Source organism: Vigna angularis, chromosome 9 (assembly GCF_016808095.1).
Source record: "Vigna angularis cultivar LongXiaoDou No.4 chromosome 9, ASM1680809v1, whole genome shotgun sequence".
Classification (NCBI taxonomy): domain Eukaryota; kingdom Viridiplantae; phylum Streptophyta; class Magnoliopsida; order Fabales; family Fabaceae; genus Vigna; species Vigna angularis.
In genome coordinates, this window is record NC_068978.1 from 30150073 (window position 1) to 30164319 (window position 14247).

The following is a 14247-nucleotide window of genomic DNA, read 5'->3' on the forward strand; positions in this document are numbered from 1 at the left end:
GAAATTTTTGTTTTCTTAGAAAAAGACTTCCTGATCTTTTAATCTGCATAATCTGAAAGTCAGACATGATTTTCAGATTATGTAATTTGGAAGTTAAATGACATTTGTGATTTTCAGAATTTAAAAGCTATTTTTAGGATTATATAATTTGAAAAAGGTAAAATGGGTAAAATATTTATGGAAATAGAATAGTAAATTTGGAAAATGCATGAGAAACTGACCTGTTCTAACTATAAGAGGTTAGCACACTCCAGCTTGTTTTTTAAGGTTCAGAGAAGCAAGTTAACTGAAACGGGTTTGTGGTCTAAATTTTATCCATGAACATGTTGAACTTGTGTACTTTATTGTAAAATGTAAATCACTTTATTTATTTATTTTTTTTACATATTTATTGTGGATATATTAGAGGTGAAACTCCTTCGAATGGTCTTGTTTCATTATTCTTTTGAAAATATTTTGCCTGTTAACTTTTAAAATTTAAAAATTCTTAATTAAGATATAGGGAATATCATTTTAAAATTTTATTTTATTATGGATATTAAACTTTACTAAGGAAATGAACATTACTTAATTTTAAATATTGAGTAATTAAAAATATTTGTTTAATAATAAAAAAGATTAATAGTTTTAAATAATTAGTAACTCTAAAATACAAATTTTGATTATTTTTTACAATAAAATTATTATATCATTTATGAAATACTTTATTAAGCTTTCAAGTACCAAGTCCTTCCACGTCTTAATTGTTAAATTAGTGAATTTAATTTACATCAATCCTTTAAGGCCTTAGTATCCTTTATATTTTTAAATAGTGATTATTAATTTGAATTATTAAATGATATTATGTATTGTATTTTTTTCTTAGTTTATTTTAGTTTAAAATTGTATTAATTGAAGTATAGAAAACTTTCGAAGAAGATAAAATGAATGGAATATTTCATTTTATTTTCATCTTTAAAAGATTTCGGTGTCTATTTAGTATTATAAGATTGAAAATCTTGGTTTATTTTTATATAATAAGAGCAAGCTCTATTGTTGTCCTTATTAATTTAGCTCTTACATTATAGAAAATATGTAAGGAGGTTTCTTCCTACCCTTCTAATTTCCCTCTATACCTCCAATTTTTTCAAAACTTCTATAATTAACCTTAATAATCTTTTTTTTTAACTTTTTCTTTTTCTTAATAAATTCACTATGCACCCTCTTTATCAGGATTCAAAATCGGTTGATATATATAACATATTTTGAAATCCGTTAATATATTAATCTTTTTTTATTTTTTTTGAATATTTTTTGTTTTTATTTATTTAAAATGTTTTTATTTACTTTAATTCAATAAAATATATTTTAAAATATTAAAATATTAATATATATTAAATTATATTAAATTGTTAAATTAAATTAAATACTTATTAATTTTTAAATTAGAAAACAAAATTTAAAAGAATATGTTAAATGTGTTAAGATCGCTTCACAATCCTTTCCTTGGGATTGCTACCTTTAATACAACATTCTCTATAGAGGTCTTGATAGAGTTTGTGCTAACGTTTTGATTCTGCAATTGAAATTTGATTTCTTCGCTCACAAAAAGTTTACTTGTAGCAAGACGTAAACGCTTATAGCCATGTCAACTAAGTATTTAAAGAAAGAGAGAAGAAAGATGGAGTTTCCCGTAGGAAAGAAGCACATGAATGACTTTGATTGCTCCTTAGAAGAAGGAACGAAGTATCTCTCTTGATAATATGTATTTTTTTCTAGTCTTGGGGAAGAAAATGAAATCCTATAGCTTAGTTTGAGTAAAGCCCATTAGTAGTAATGCTTAGGACAACCTTAAGAATTATATTCCCTTCTTCCTATCGTCTCTCTCTTTTCAGTCGAGCTCAAATCCCTCTCACTTCATTCGAGCGATTTCATACCGGTCGAGTAATTTTAATATTCATAGCAAGAGTTCCTTCGTACCTTGGTTTAAAGTGATATACTGTCTTTCAGTGCAAGGAATGAAGAAATTTGAGTTCACCTTTGTCGTAACTCACCTCTCAATATTCTCGGTGAAAGCATTTAAATGTGGTGAGTTGCTTATGGTGAAAATATTTCTGAAGTAATCCATTAAAATTGACTTTTCCTATATCTGTATGTCACTCTCCCGAATCATCCCAAATGCCATGATACTATTATTAAGCCAAAAAAATAGGACCATTTGGAACAAACCAGACAAAAATAGGGACCATCAGTGTTATTAAGCCAACTTCTAGCCTTATTTTTCTTAGTTTTCTGATGTTGTATATATATGTTTATAGATGTATATGTCTCCTTGTGTTAAACTTCTAGCCGCACTTTAACTTTCAAGTGTAAGGCGCTTTGTTGGTAGAAATGTTATCCTCCTTTCTAGTATATGTGATACTATTATGGTTATGTTTGAATAACTGTAAAAGTTTATATATGTTATTCTTATGATTGTTCTAGTTTATTGATGTGTTATCTATCTTAGTGTTAATACTATTAAAAATTTGGAATGTTACATTATTATTTTTATAATAACAATGATAATAACTTTTAAAATATTATTATATATTAAAATATTAAATTAAAATAAATATCTATTAAATTTTAATTTTATAAACAAAGATTATAATAATAAAAATATTTATAATAATTATTCTAACATTAATATATATTAAATTTTTTTAAAATATTAAATTAATATAACATATTTTACTAAATTTTTTATTTTATTTAAAATTTAATAAATTTTTAATTTAATATAATATAATTTAATACATATTTAAGATTTTGTATTATTGTTATTATTATTATTGTTATTATATTTATCTTTTTTATTTTAATTATTATTATATTTATATTTATTATTATCATTATTATTTTACTATACCTATTTATCATAGTAGAAATAATATTTTAATGATTATTAAAATATTAATATATATTAAATAAATTTAAAATATTAAATTAAACTAAGGATATATATTAAATTTTAAATAAAAAATAAAATATTAAAAATTTAAGACGGGTTTTAAATCTGTTTAATAAATTTTTTAAAATTTTGTTTTTTTATTTAAAATATAATAAACATTTCATTTAATTTCATATTTTAATATTAATTAATATATTTAAATATATTAAATTATATTTTATATTATTACTATTATTATTATTATTACTTTTATTTTTGTTTTTTTTATTTTTATTTATTTTTATTATTACTGTTTTTATTTTAATTATTTTTATTTTTATTTTTATATTTTTAATATGACTATTATTGTAATAGAAATAATATTTTAATAATTATTAAATTATATATTAAATAAAAAATATTAAATTAAACTATATTATTATTAGATTTTATTTTTTAGTTAAAATTTAATATATATTTTAATTTAATTTAATGTTCTAATATAATTTAATATATTTAAATATATTAAATTAAATTTTATATTATTATTACTATTAATATTATTAAAAGTTTAAAAAATATTTAAATAGATTTTAAATTCAAAATTTTTTATGAATTATATTAGCAAAGCATTCACTTATACATAAAAAATATTTTACTAAATATTTATGAACTATATTAGCAATAAGCTTGATACATACTAATTCAGTGTAATAGTTTAAAATAAAATATTAGACATATTATTTTTATTTTATATTTATTTTTTATTTATATTTTGAACTTAACACATATTTTTTTTATTATAAATAAAAAACTTTATCGGTATATTCAATAAAGAAAATTTATTCTCGTTCAGAATTTTCACTGTATTCAACAAAAATAAAAATCAAGAGCATTAATTAAGTTTTTTCTATTATTATTTTTTTCATCTCTTTTCCTTAATTTACAATATTCAATTAAGTCTTATTCAAACAACACATTTATAAACCTTAATCCACCACTTCGTAAATCAAAGGTCTCAATCTTCTCGTTTTCTCAAACCTTTCACTCTCTTCTTCTCCTTTCATCATGAGATCTTTATCCAAGAGAATGGAGGTTATCATAACAACTGTAACGCCCCGGCAACTCGCAGGGACCATCGACTGCCCCCACAGATCACCACCAGGCTTTCCAGTGTGCTTTGTCCTCACTCGCACACTTTCCGGGAAAACTTCCCGGAAGGTCACCCATCCCAGAATTGCTCCAGGCTAAGCACGCTTAACCATGAAGTTCTTATGGGCTAGGCTACCGAAAAACAAATGCATTTTGGTGATATGAGTAGTCAAATCAATTCCTTTAAGCTATCCTTCAACTGTATAGTCCCATACCTATACAGTCTCCAAATCCCTCTCATTCCGGTGTATGTTCGATTCATCCATGTACCCCTTCCACCCGAAGCTGCCAGGAGCCGCTCCTTGTCTGTGCCCCCTGCACCATGCTTCTTGCACCGGCGTCACTCCCCGCCCTCGTCTCTGTGCCCGGGTGTCACATGCCCACCAGCTTCCGCTCTGGTTCGTCCTCGAACCACACCGTACTGGGAGAGGCTAGGCTCTGATACCATCTGTAACGTCCCGGCAACTCGCAGGGACCGTCGACTGCCCCCACAGATCACCACCAGGCTTTCCAGTGTGCTTTGTCCTCACTCGCACACTTTCCGGGAAAACTTCCCAGAAGGTCACCCATCCCAGAATTGCTCCAAGCTAAGCACGCTTAACCATGGAGTTCTTATGGGCTAGGCTACCGAAGCTTTTCGGTAGCCTAGCCCATAAGAACTCCATGGTTAAGCGTGCTTAGCTTGGAGCAATTCTGGGATGGGTGACCTTCTGGGAAGTTTTCCCGGAAAGTGTGCGAGTGAGGACAAAGCACACTGGAAAGCCTGGTGGTGATCTGTGGGGGCAGTTGACGGTCCCTGCGAGTTGCCGGGACGTTACAACAACACTCGGTGTGGCAGCCATGATCCTAATATATGCTTTCATTTTCCTTATTGTTGTCTATATAAATAATGAAGAGAGCAAAGTCAATGAAAGAAACAACTTCTTTGTGAGCAACGCCACTGTGCTCAGCTTCTCCTACAACACCACCACCATCACCTTCACTTACAACCTCACCCTTTTCGTCACCATCCCCGAAAGGCTTGAATACCTTAAATATGTCAAGGCCACAGCCTCGTACCTAAATCACAGGTTCGCTTCGAAACCAAATGAAACCTTGGTCCAAGGTTTCGCCGGACTGAGGATGCGCTTCAACGGTGAGTATATCGTACCTTTCACTAAGGAACAACTTTTGACCTTAAACAAGAACCACATGGCAGGGCTTTACAACATCACTATCAGAATATGGCCATCGAAGGCATCGTGCTACATCAATCAAGGAGAAGTACCGAAACTTGGTCTATGTGACATACAAATTCCTCTTCAAGCTAGGGTTTTATGTGATTGGACCGATGATGATTAAGAAGAATTGCACAAAAACGATCATTATTACACTTCATTTTTATTTGGTTTATGGAATAAAGGTTCGTATTTATTTACAAGTTTTGGGATTTTTTTAATCTAAATTAATTACCATTGGCATGCAATGTAAATGAATTATCTTTCTTGTTTGTTTGGTACAAGAGTATGGAAATAACAGTGCGTTACTGTATTTAATTGTTCCTAAATGATACCCAGTTTTAAGTTAGGATTTGAGATTTTGAGAAGATAAGCTATTATTGGTATGAAATGTAAGGTTTAAAGTTTGATTAGGGTTGTATGAGATTTTTTCAATGTTGATTGAGATTGATTTATTCAATCATGACTTGTTAGGATTAGGTTTGTATGATATATCAAATTCAGTAAGTATATTCTGCAAATATAAAAAAAAAAATTAAGGATTTGTTTTCAATAATAATTTCTTACATCCGGTAACAAATGGGAGAGAGAAATGGGGAAAAGAACCCTAACAAATTGAGAGAAAGAGAAAAACGCGAATAAACAAAAAAGAAAAAAAAAATATACCTTGAACCATTGTTTTTGCAAAAATATCTATTTTACAATTATCTTTTATATTGTTATAAGATGATGGTAGAATAAAGAAAAAGTCAATATGTCTATTTTACAATTATCTTTTAATATATATATAGTCTTATATTAACTTTTTAGTTTTGAGTATAATATTTTTTGTAAAATAATTTATTGTTTTACACATAAAATCATAACTTTGAACCATTATACTTTTAAATAGAAAACAAATTACATCATAATTATTAATCTTTCTTTTAGAGTTTTTTTTTCATAATTTTTCTCATATGTAACTTTCTTATTTTCTTTTCATTTAATTTTTCCGGTTCCATAATTGTATCATTTCATTAATAATATATAATTATTAAATATAACATTAAAATTTGATAATGCACAACATATAGTAAAAATATATATAATATTGATATAGTTATTCGTGTTAATAGCTATGAAAACATAATATATAGGTTCACGCTAAAAGAAAATTATAAGAGATTTTCAAAAGAAAAGAAATTTCTATAGAAAAACAACTTATTTTATTGAAGACATTGATTGGATGATATGATCTTAATAAACTCATTGTAAGAAGAAATATCAGTGTCTCTTATCTTCAAAATATTAACGTTTTTATATTGATTCAGGAAAAACAAATTATATCTATTCAACTCACCAAATTTAACAATACAGATTAATGTTGTAAATAGTGTTAATCACTTCTAATTAAAACAATCTCAATTAAAAAGTCAAATATTATGGACACAATTACTCTTAGTTAAACTATTTAGTCAAATATAAGATTCAAGTATAGTTTAAAATGAAATCATCTCATAAAGATTTAAAAAGATATATGTAAATATATTTTGTTATTGTATTTTATATAAGCATATATTTAATTTATAATTAGTTTTTCAAATATATGCTTTTATTATTTGTTACCTAATTAGTTTTTTAAGATTATTGTATTTATTCTTAGTGAATGAAATCAATTAAGAAAAAAAATTCTTTTATAGTATCATATTTTTAGAGCAATTATGCTTCTTTTTTTCAATCCCCTCCATTTAACTTTTTTTTTTCTTTTTCTCACTGTCATGATGGACAACAAGAGTTCTTTCCATCCAGCTCTTGCAGTTTCCAATATATGTAACCATATCCCCATCACTCTTGATATGGAGAATGTCCAATACTTTACATGGGTAGAACTTTTTAAAATCATCGCACGTTCTCATAAGGTCCTTCATCACATTATTCCTCGTGCCAATGGAAAAGAAAAGGTACTTGTTACCGAGGATGAAAAGGAATTATGGTCGACTCTTGATGCAATAGTTCGTTCATGGCTTTATGCAACCATCTCCAATGACTTGTTGCCTACAATTATTGAACCCGATGTCACGACCATGGATGCTTGGAATATGTTGAGAGATATTTTCCAAGACAACAAACATTCCTGTGTGGTAACTCTTGAGACCGAATTCTCCAATACTAAGATGTAGAATTTTTCGAATGCTTTGGCATATTGCCAACGTCTTAAGTCCCTCGCTGATTAGTTCAAAAATGTTGGAGCACTAGTGTCGGAGAGCTGCCTCGTCATTCAACTTGTTTCGGGTCTCACAAGCGCATATCATGGTGTAGGGACGTTAATTCGACAGAATGATCCCCTACCCCCGTTTTATTAGGCTTGGTCGATGCTCATACTTGATGAAGTCGGATTGGCAAAGGAGGCTGCCATAGGCTCGGAGTCAATAATGGTGACTGCCTCCCAATCTGTTTATGACACAAATTCCTCAATGTCAGATCAGCTACACCACCACCAGCACCGTGGGAAGTCGTCTAAATACCGCAAGTATTTTGGAAAAAAATCCAGTGGCGATGGTCGTGGGTTTGGCGATGAAAATTTTGGTCGTGCAGGAGGCGGCAGTGGTGGTCCACAAAAATCTGGTGGGAGTCTACAACAACAGCAGCAGTGGGGGTCTTCACCTTGGCCGAATTACCCACCTTAGGGTTGGATGCCTCAATGGGTTCCTCCATGCCCATATCCAAACCAAGGGTGGGCATGGGGTCTGGCACCATAGAGACAAGAACAACAGTTTGGCGTTCTTGGGTCACGACCACAACAGGCTTGCATGACCTCTCAGAATGAGCAATCCACTTCTTATGTTCCTACTAATATTGAAGCGATGATGCATACTATGTCTCTAAGTCCCCTGATCCTTCATGGTACATGGACACCGGAGCTACCTCTCATATGACATTTTCCAATGGTAATCTCTCGTCTTATTTTAATTTGAGCAATCATCATGACATTATTATTGGTAGTGATCATACTATCCCAATTCATAGATATAGTCATACTTACTTTCTTTTCCCTAATCCTCCGTATCTCTCACAAATGTTCTACATGCTCCCAAAATTATCGAAAATCTTATTGTGGTTAGAAAATCCACTACTGATAACTCTATCCTTTTGGTTTTTCTGTGAAAGATTTTCAGACGGGGATGCCAATAATGAGATGTGATAGCCAGAGTAATATTTACCCTCTTACTACTCCTATCAACAATCAAACTCTTCCATCAACCTTTGTCGCCATTTCTCCTAAGCTTTGGCATGATCGGTTGGATCATTCGGGTGCTCATATTTTAGATGTTGTTAGGAAAATTAAAAGCATTGCTTGTAATCGTCTTTCTAGTTCTAGTTGTTGTCAATCTTGTGTTTTTGTAAAACATATTAAGTTGTTATTTGTTTCCTCTTCTATGAGTATGTCTACGCCTTTCAATATTATTCATAGTGATATTTGGACAACTCCTATTTTGAGTTCAATGGGACTTCGATATTATGTTTTATTTTTCGATGATTATTCTAATAATTTGTGTACTTTTCCATTGACTATAAGGTATTTGATAAATTCTTAGCTTTTCGAGCCCACATTCTCATTCAATTTGAACGTTATATGAAAAGTTTCCAACGTGATAATGGGAGGGAGTTTGACAAATGGTCTTTTTTAGGACTTGTGTAAAATTAATGGTATGTCTTTTCGTCTTTCTTACCCCACACCTCACCTCAAAATGGGAAAGCCGAACGAAAAATTCAAACTATCAATAATATGTCTCGTACTTTTCTTGCTCATGTCTCTCTTCCTTTTTCTTTTTGGCATCATGCATTATAAATGGCAACATATCTTCTTAATATTCTTCCAAGTAAGGTTTTGGGAAACACTTCTCTTCTTCAAATTCTATACCAACAGAACCCCTCATATTCGCACATTAGGGTGTTTGGGTGTCTATGTTATCCTCTCTTTCCATCCACCACAATCAATAAATTACAACCTCGATCTACCCCATGTGTGTTTTTGGGTTACCCCTCACATCATCGTGGCTACAAGTGTTATGATTTATCTTCTAATAAGATTATAATTTGTCGTCACGTCTTATTTGATGAGCATCTTTCCCCATTTCAGAAATTGCATTCCTCTTCTTCTACTTCTGATGATTTCTTTTGTGATGATATGAGTGCCTATACCATTTATCACCTTCATGATCAATCTCCAAATGTTTCTGCTCCTCCCACGGACCAACCTGAAACACAAAGCCACCCCTTACTGGCCCAGATCTCGTGAGCCCAGACATTGCCAACCCACACTTCCCTTCAAGCCTACCTGCTTCTCCTTCCCTTAGCCCATCCTCTTCTCCTATCTCTACAACAGCAAACCAAAGAGTACCTTTCCCTCATATTCCCATCCAACTGCCCCGTATGGTCACAAGAAGCCAAATGAGAAATTTTAAGCCAAACAAGAAATATGATGATTAATATGGCTTAGCCACTTCAGTTACTTGATCTCCATTACCTCATAACCTAGTTGCAACTCTTAATGATCCCAATTGAAAAATGGCCATGGATGATGAATATGATGCTCCTATTAAAAATAAGACGTGGGAGTTAGTATCCCGTCCACTTAATGTTAATGTTATTCGATCTCTGTGGATTTTTACTCATAAAGAGAAATCTAACGGTGTGTTTGAGAGACATAAAGCTCGTTCCTTAGGTAATGGAAAAAATCAGTAGGTTGACATTGATTGTTGAGAAACTTTTAGCCAGTAGTGAAACCAGCTACGATTCGCACCATTCTTTCTATTTCTCTTTCCCAGACATGGCCCATTCATCAGTTGGATGCAAAAATGCTTTTCTTCATGGTAAGCTACAAGAAACAATTGATATGCCTCAACCATTGAGGTATCGCGACTGTACTCATCTGGATTATGTGTGCCATTTGCATAAGTCATTATATGGGCTTAAGCAAGCACCTCCTACTTGGTATAAGCGGTTTGCTAATTATGTCTTGTCTCTTGGTTTCTCAAATAACAAATGTGGCCACTCATTATTTATTTATCGAAAGGGTTCACACATGGCTTACATTTTGCTCTATGTTGATGACATTATACTTATTGCCTCTTCTCATGCTCTCCGATTAAATATTATGAACCTGCTAAGCTCAAAATTTGTTATGAAGGACCTTGGTCCTTTGAACTATTTTCTTGGCATTTCAGTGACCTGACATAAGGGTGGTATGTTCCTTTCATAGCGCAAATATGCCGAAGAAATTATTGATCGGACCGGTATATCTTCTTGCAAGTCGTCTCCAACACCAGTTGACACCAACGCTAAGGTGGGTACTACTTTTAGCGCACCTTATGAGGATCCCATTCTCTATAGGAGTCTTGATGGGGCTCTACAATATCTCACTTTCACCAGGCCACATATCTCTTATGTGGTGCAACAGGGTGTGCTTATATATGCACGATCCGAGGATGGATCATATGCAAGCTCTCAAACGAGTTATTCAATATTTACAAGGTACACTTGATCTTGGTCTTCATCTCAATTCATCTTCGATCTAATATCTTTTTTGTTATACTGATACTGATTGGGGTGGGTGCCCTGATATAAGACGTTCTACCTCAGGTTACTGTGTGTTTTTGGGTGACAACTTAGTCTCGTGGTTCTTCAAGTGTCAATCTACATTCTCCCAGTCTAATGTAGAGGCTGAGTATATGGGTGTTGCTAATGTGGTCTCTAAGTTGTGTTGGCTTTGAAATTTGTTATTGGAATTGCATTGTCTGGTTACCAAGGCTACTATTGTGTATTGTGATAATATTAGTGCTATCTATTTGTTAGGCAACCCGATGCAACATCAATGTAACAAACATATTGAGATGGACATACATTTTGTATGGGAAAAGATTGCATGTGGTCAGGTTCGAGTTCTTCATATGCCTTCATGATATCAGATCGTAGACATCTTTACTAAGGGACTTCCGCGTGTGTTGTTTGATGATTTTAGGGACAATCTCAGTGTTCGTCGTCCTCCTACTTTGACTGCGGGGTGTGTTAAGATATATGTAAATATATTTTGCTATTGTATTTTAGGTAAGCATATATTTAATTTATAATTAGTTTTCTAAATAAATGCCATATTATTTGTTACCTAATTAGTTTATAAGATTATTGCATTTATTCCAAATTAATGAAGGAGATCAATTGAGAAAAATATTCTTTTAGATATAATTTAAAATATAACATAATTGCTTACTAAAAAAGGTTTCATACTATATGGAAAAGTGAATCTTAACCTGTAAGTCAAATTGATGTTTTTAACCCACTAGCACATTTTTTAGAATTAAAATTAAGAAAAAAAATAGTTTAAAAAATTAACTTTTATATATTATATTATTTGAAAAGTGTAAGTATAAGATATTATTATTACTTAAATAATATGTAGACACTTAAGTTTTAATTATTAATTATAATAAAATAAATTAACATATAAATAATAATAATTTATCTTAAGTTTAATTGTTTTTTTTGTCTCTAGTTTTTTTATAGTGTGTTAAGTTCGTCGTACCTTTTAAAATAGTTTCAATTTCGTCCACACTTAATAAAATTTGCCTCAATTAAGTCTATTCTGTTAAATATGAACAAACGAAATTATCAATTTCATGATATGGCAAAAGAGTATGGTAATGTTGCATTGTCTTAGGATATTGCTTGTGACATGTAAGCAAATTAGAGGGTGGCGTGGAATTAAGGTTTAATTGGGGAAAAGAGTTAATGTTAATGGAATTAGGGATTTTGAAGAAGGAAAACAAATTTGGGCATTTGTGATAGAGGATTGTTGAGTTTGTATCGAAGAGAATTGGTCATCTACATTACGAACAGAGAAGAATTGCAATTGAGGGTTTAAAAAACAAAAGCGCATTTGGGGATTTGGAAGCATATTTGGATGAGGAAGTGTCTCCTCCTTCGGAGTTGCACACAACACCTTCAGCGAAATCGGATCCGACAAGCATGTCCCGTGCACTGTCTTTGTCGATTTTGAGCCCACTGTCATCGACGAAGTCCGATACGGTGCCTATCGCCAACTCTTCCACCCTAAACAACTCATCTCCGACAAGGAAGACACCACCAACAACTTCGCCAGAGGCCACTACACCGGTATCCATCTCTCACTCTCTATCACACTTTCACTCACTTAATTCAACCTAATTTTTTATTTTGCCCCTTTCAGTTGGCAAAGAGATCGTAGATCTGTGCCTCGACTGTGTCCGCAAGCTCGCTGACAACTGTACCGGTCTTCAGGGCTTCCTCGTCTTCATTGTTGTCGGCGGAGGAACCAGTACCGGTCTAGGATCCCTCCTGTTGGGGCATCTCTATGTGGATTACAGCAAAATATCTAAACTAGGGTTCACCATTTATCCTTCCCCTCAGGTTTCAACCACCGTTGTTGAACCCTTAAAAAATCACGTTAACACATACTTTTTTGTCACATCAAGACGTTTGTTCATTTTTAACGGAAAGAATTTGATTGAGTAAAAGTGAACAAAATTTTTAAGAATTTGATTGAGTCAAATTTTATTAAGTGAACAAAATTGAAACTTTTGTAAGAGATAAGATCAACTTGATATACTCCAACAAAACTAAAAAAAAATCATTAAACCTTAATCATATTAGAGATATTAATTAATTAATTAAAACTTAAAAATATTTAGATGATTAACTTTTATTTTTGTTTTAATTGATTGAAATGGTGTTTCAATTAAGTTTTTTTTTTAAAAAAAGAATTAACCATTTACCATGTGTAAATACGTGAATTTTAAATTTTAAAACATTTTTTTGTAAAAATTTTTATTGCCACCCATATCAGGTATGATACATGAAAATTTAAGTATCATGGGAGAATTAAGCATCACCTTGATTTCAATTTAATTTTAGAGTCCATTTTTTTTTAAACTTAAGCATTTTTTTATAAGAACCACACTTTTTCAAAAAGCAATTGAAATAAAAATCAAAACGACTAGTTAAGTTTTTTTATTTATTTTTATTGTCTTTCATCTCTTTTCCTCAATTTACAATGTTCAATTAAGTCTTAGGCCCACAAAATATTTATAGATCTTAACCCACCACTTCCTAAATCAAAGGTCTCACTCTCCTCGTTTTCTCAAACTTGTCACTCGTTCTCCATTCATTATGACATCTTCAACTAAGACAAGGAAGAATTTCAACCCAATGCTCTTTGGGGCAGCCCTGATCATAGTATTGTATTTAGTTATCCGTTTTATAGTCTATGGAATAAAATCTGAGGAAAACAACTTCTCTGTGAGCAACGCCACCGTGGTCAGCTTCTCCTACAACACCACCACCACCACCTTCACTTACAACCTCGCTCTCTTCGTCACCGTCCCCGAAACGTTCGAATCCATCAACTATTTCAAGGCCACAGCCTCGTACTTAAATCATAGGTTTGCTTCGGAACCAGATGAAACCTTGGTCCACGGTTTCACCGGACTGAGTATGCGCTTCAATGGTGAGTATGTCGTGCCTTTTTCTAAGGATCAACTTTTGACGTTAAACAATAACCACATGGCAGGGCTTTACAACATCACTATCATAATATGGCCAGCGAAGACACACCCGTTCCTTGTCAAATTAGGGTTTATAAAGGCACTTGTTTTATGTGACATACAAGTTCCTCTTCAATCTAGGGTTTTCTGTGGTTGGACCGATCATGATTGAGAAGGATTGCAGAAAAGTGATTATTTTTATACTTCATTTTTATTATTTTTATTTGGTTTGTGGAATAAAGGTTCGTCTTTATTTAGAGGTTTTGGGGTTTTTTAATGTTAAATTAATTACCATTAGTATGCAATGCAAAGGAATTATCTTTCTTCTTTTTTGGTACAAGAGTATGTTACTGCATTTAATTGTTCATAAATGATACTCAGTTTAAGTTTGGATTTGAGATTTTGTGAA

At 31.8% G+C, this 14247-nt stretch overlaps 1 protein-coding gene across 1 annotated transcript; it reads left to right on the forward strand.

Annotated features, from left to right (window-relative positions):
* Positions 1–13464: 13464 nt before the first annotated feature.
* LOC128193965 (uncharacterized) lies at positions 13465–14010 on the forward strand. Its single transcript, XM_052868172.1, has one exon. It carries the CDS (start codon positions 13465–13467, stop codon positions 14008–14010), a length of 546 nt encoding a protein of 181 aa, XP_052724132.1.
* Positions 14011–14247: the final 237 nt, after the last annotated feature.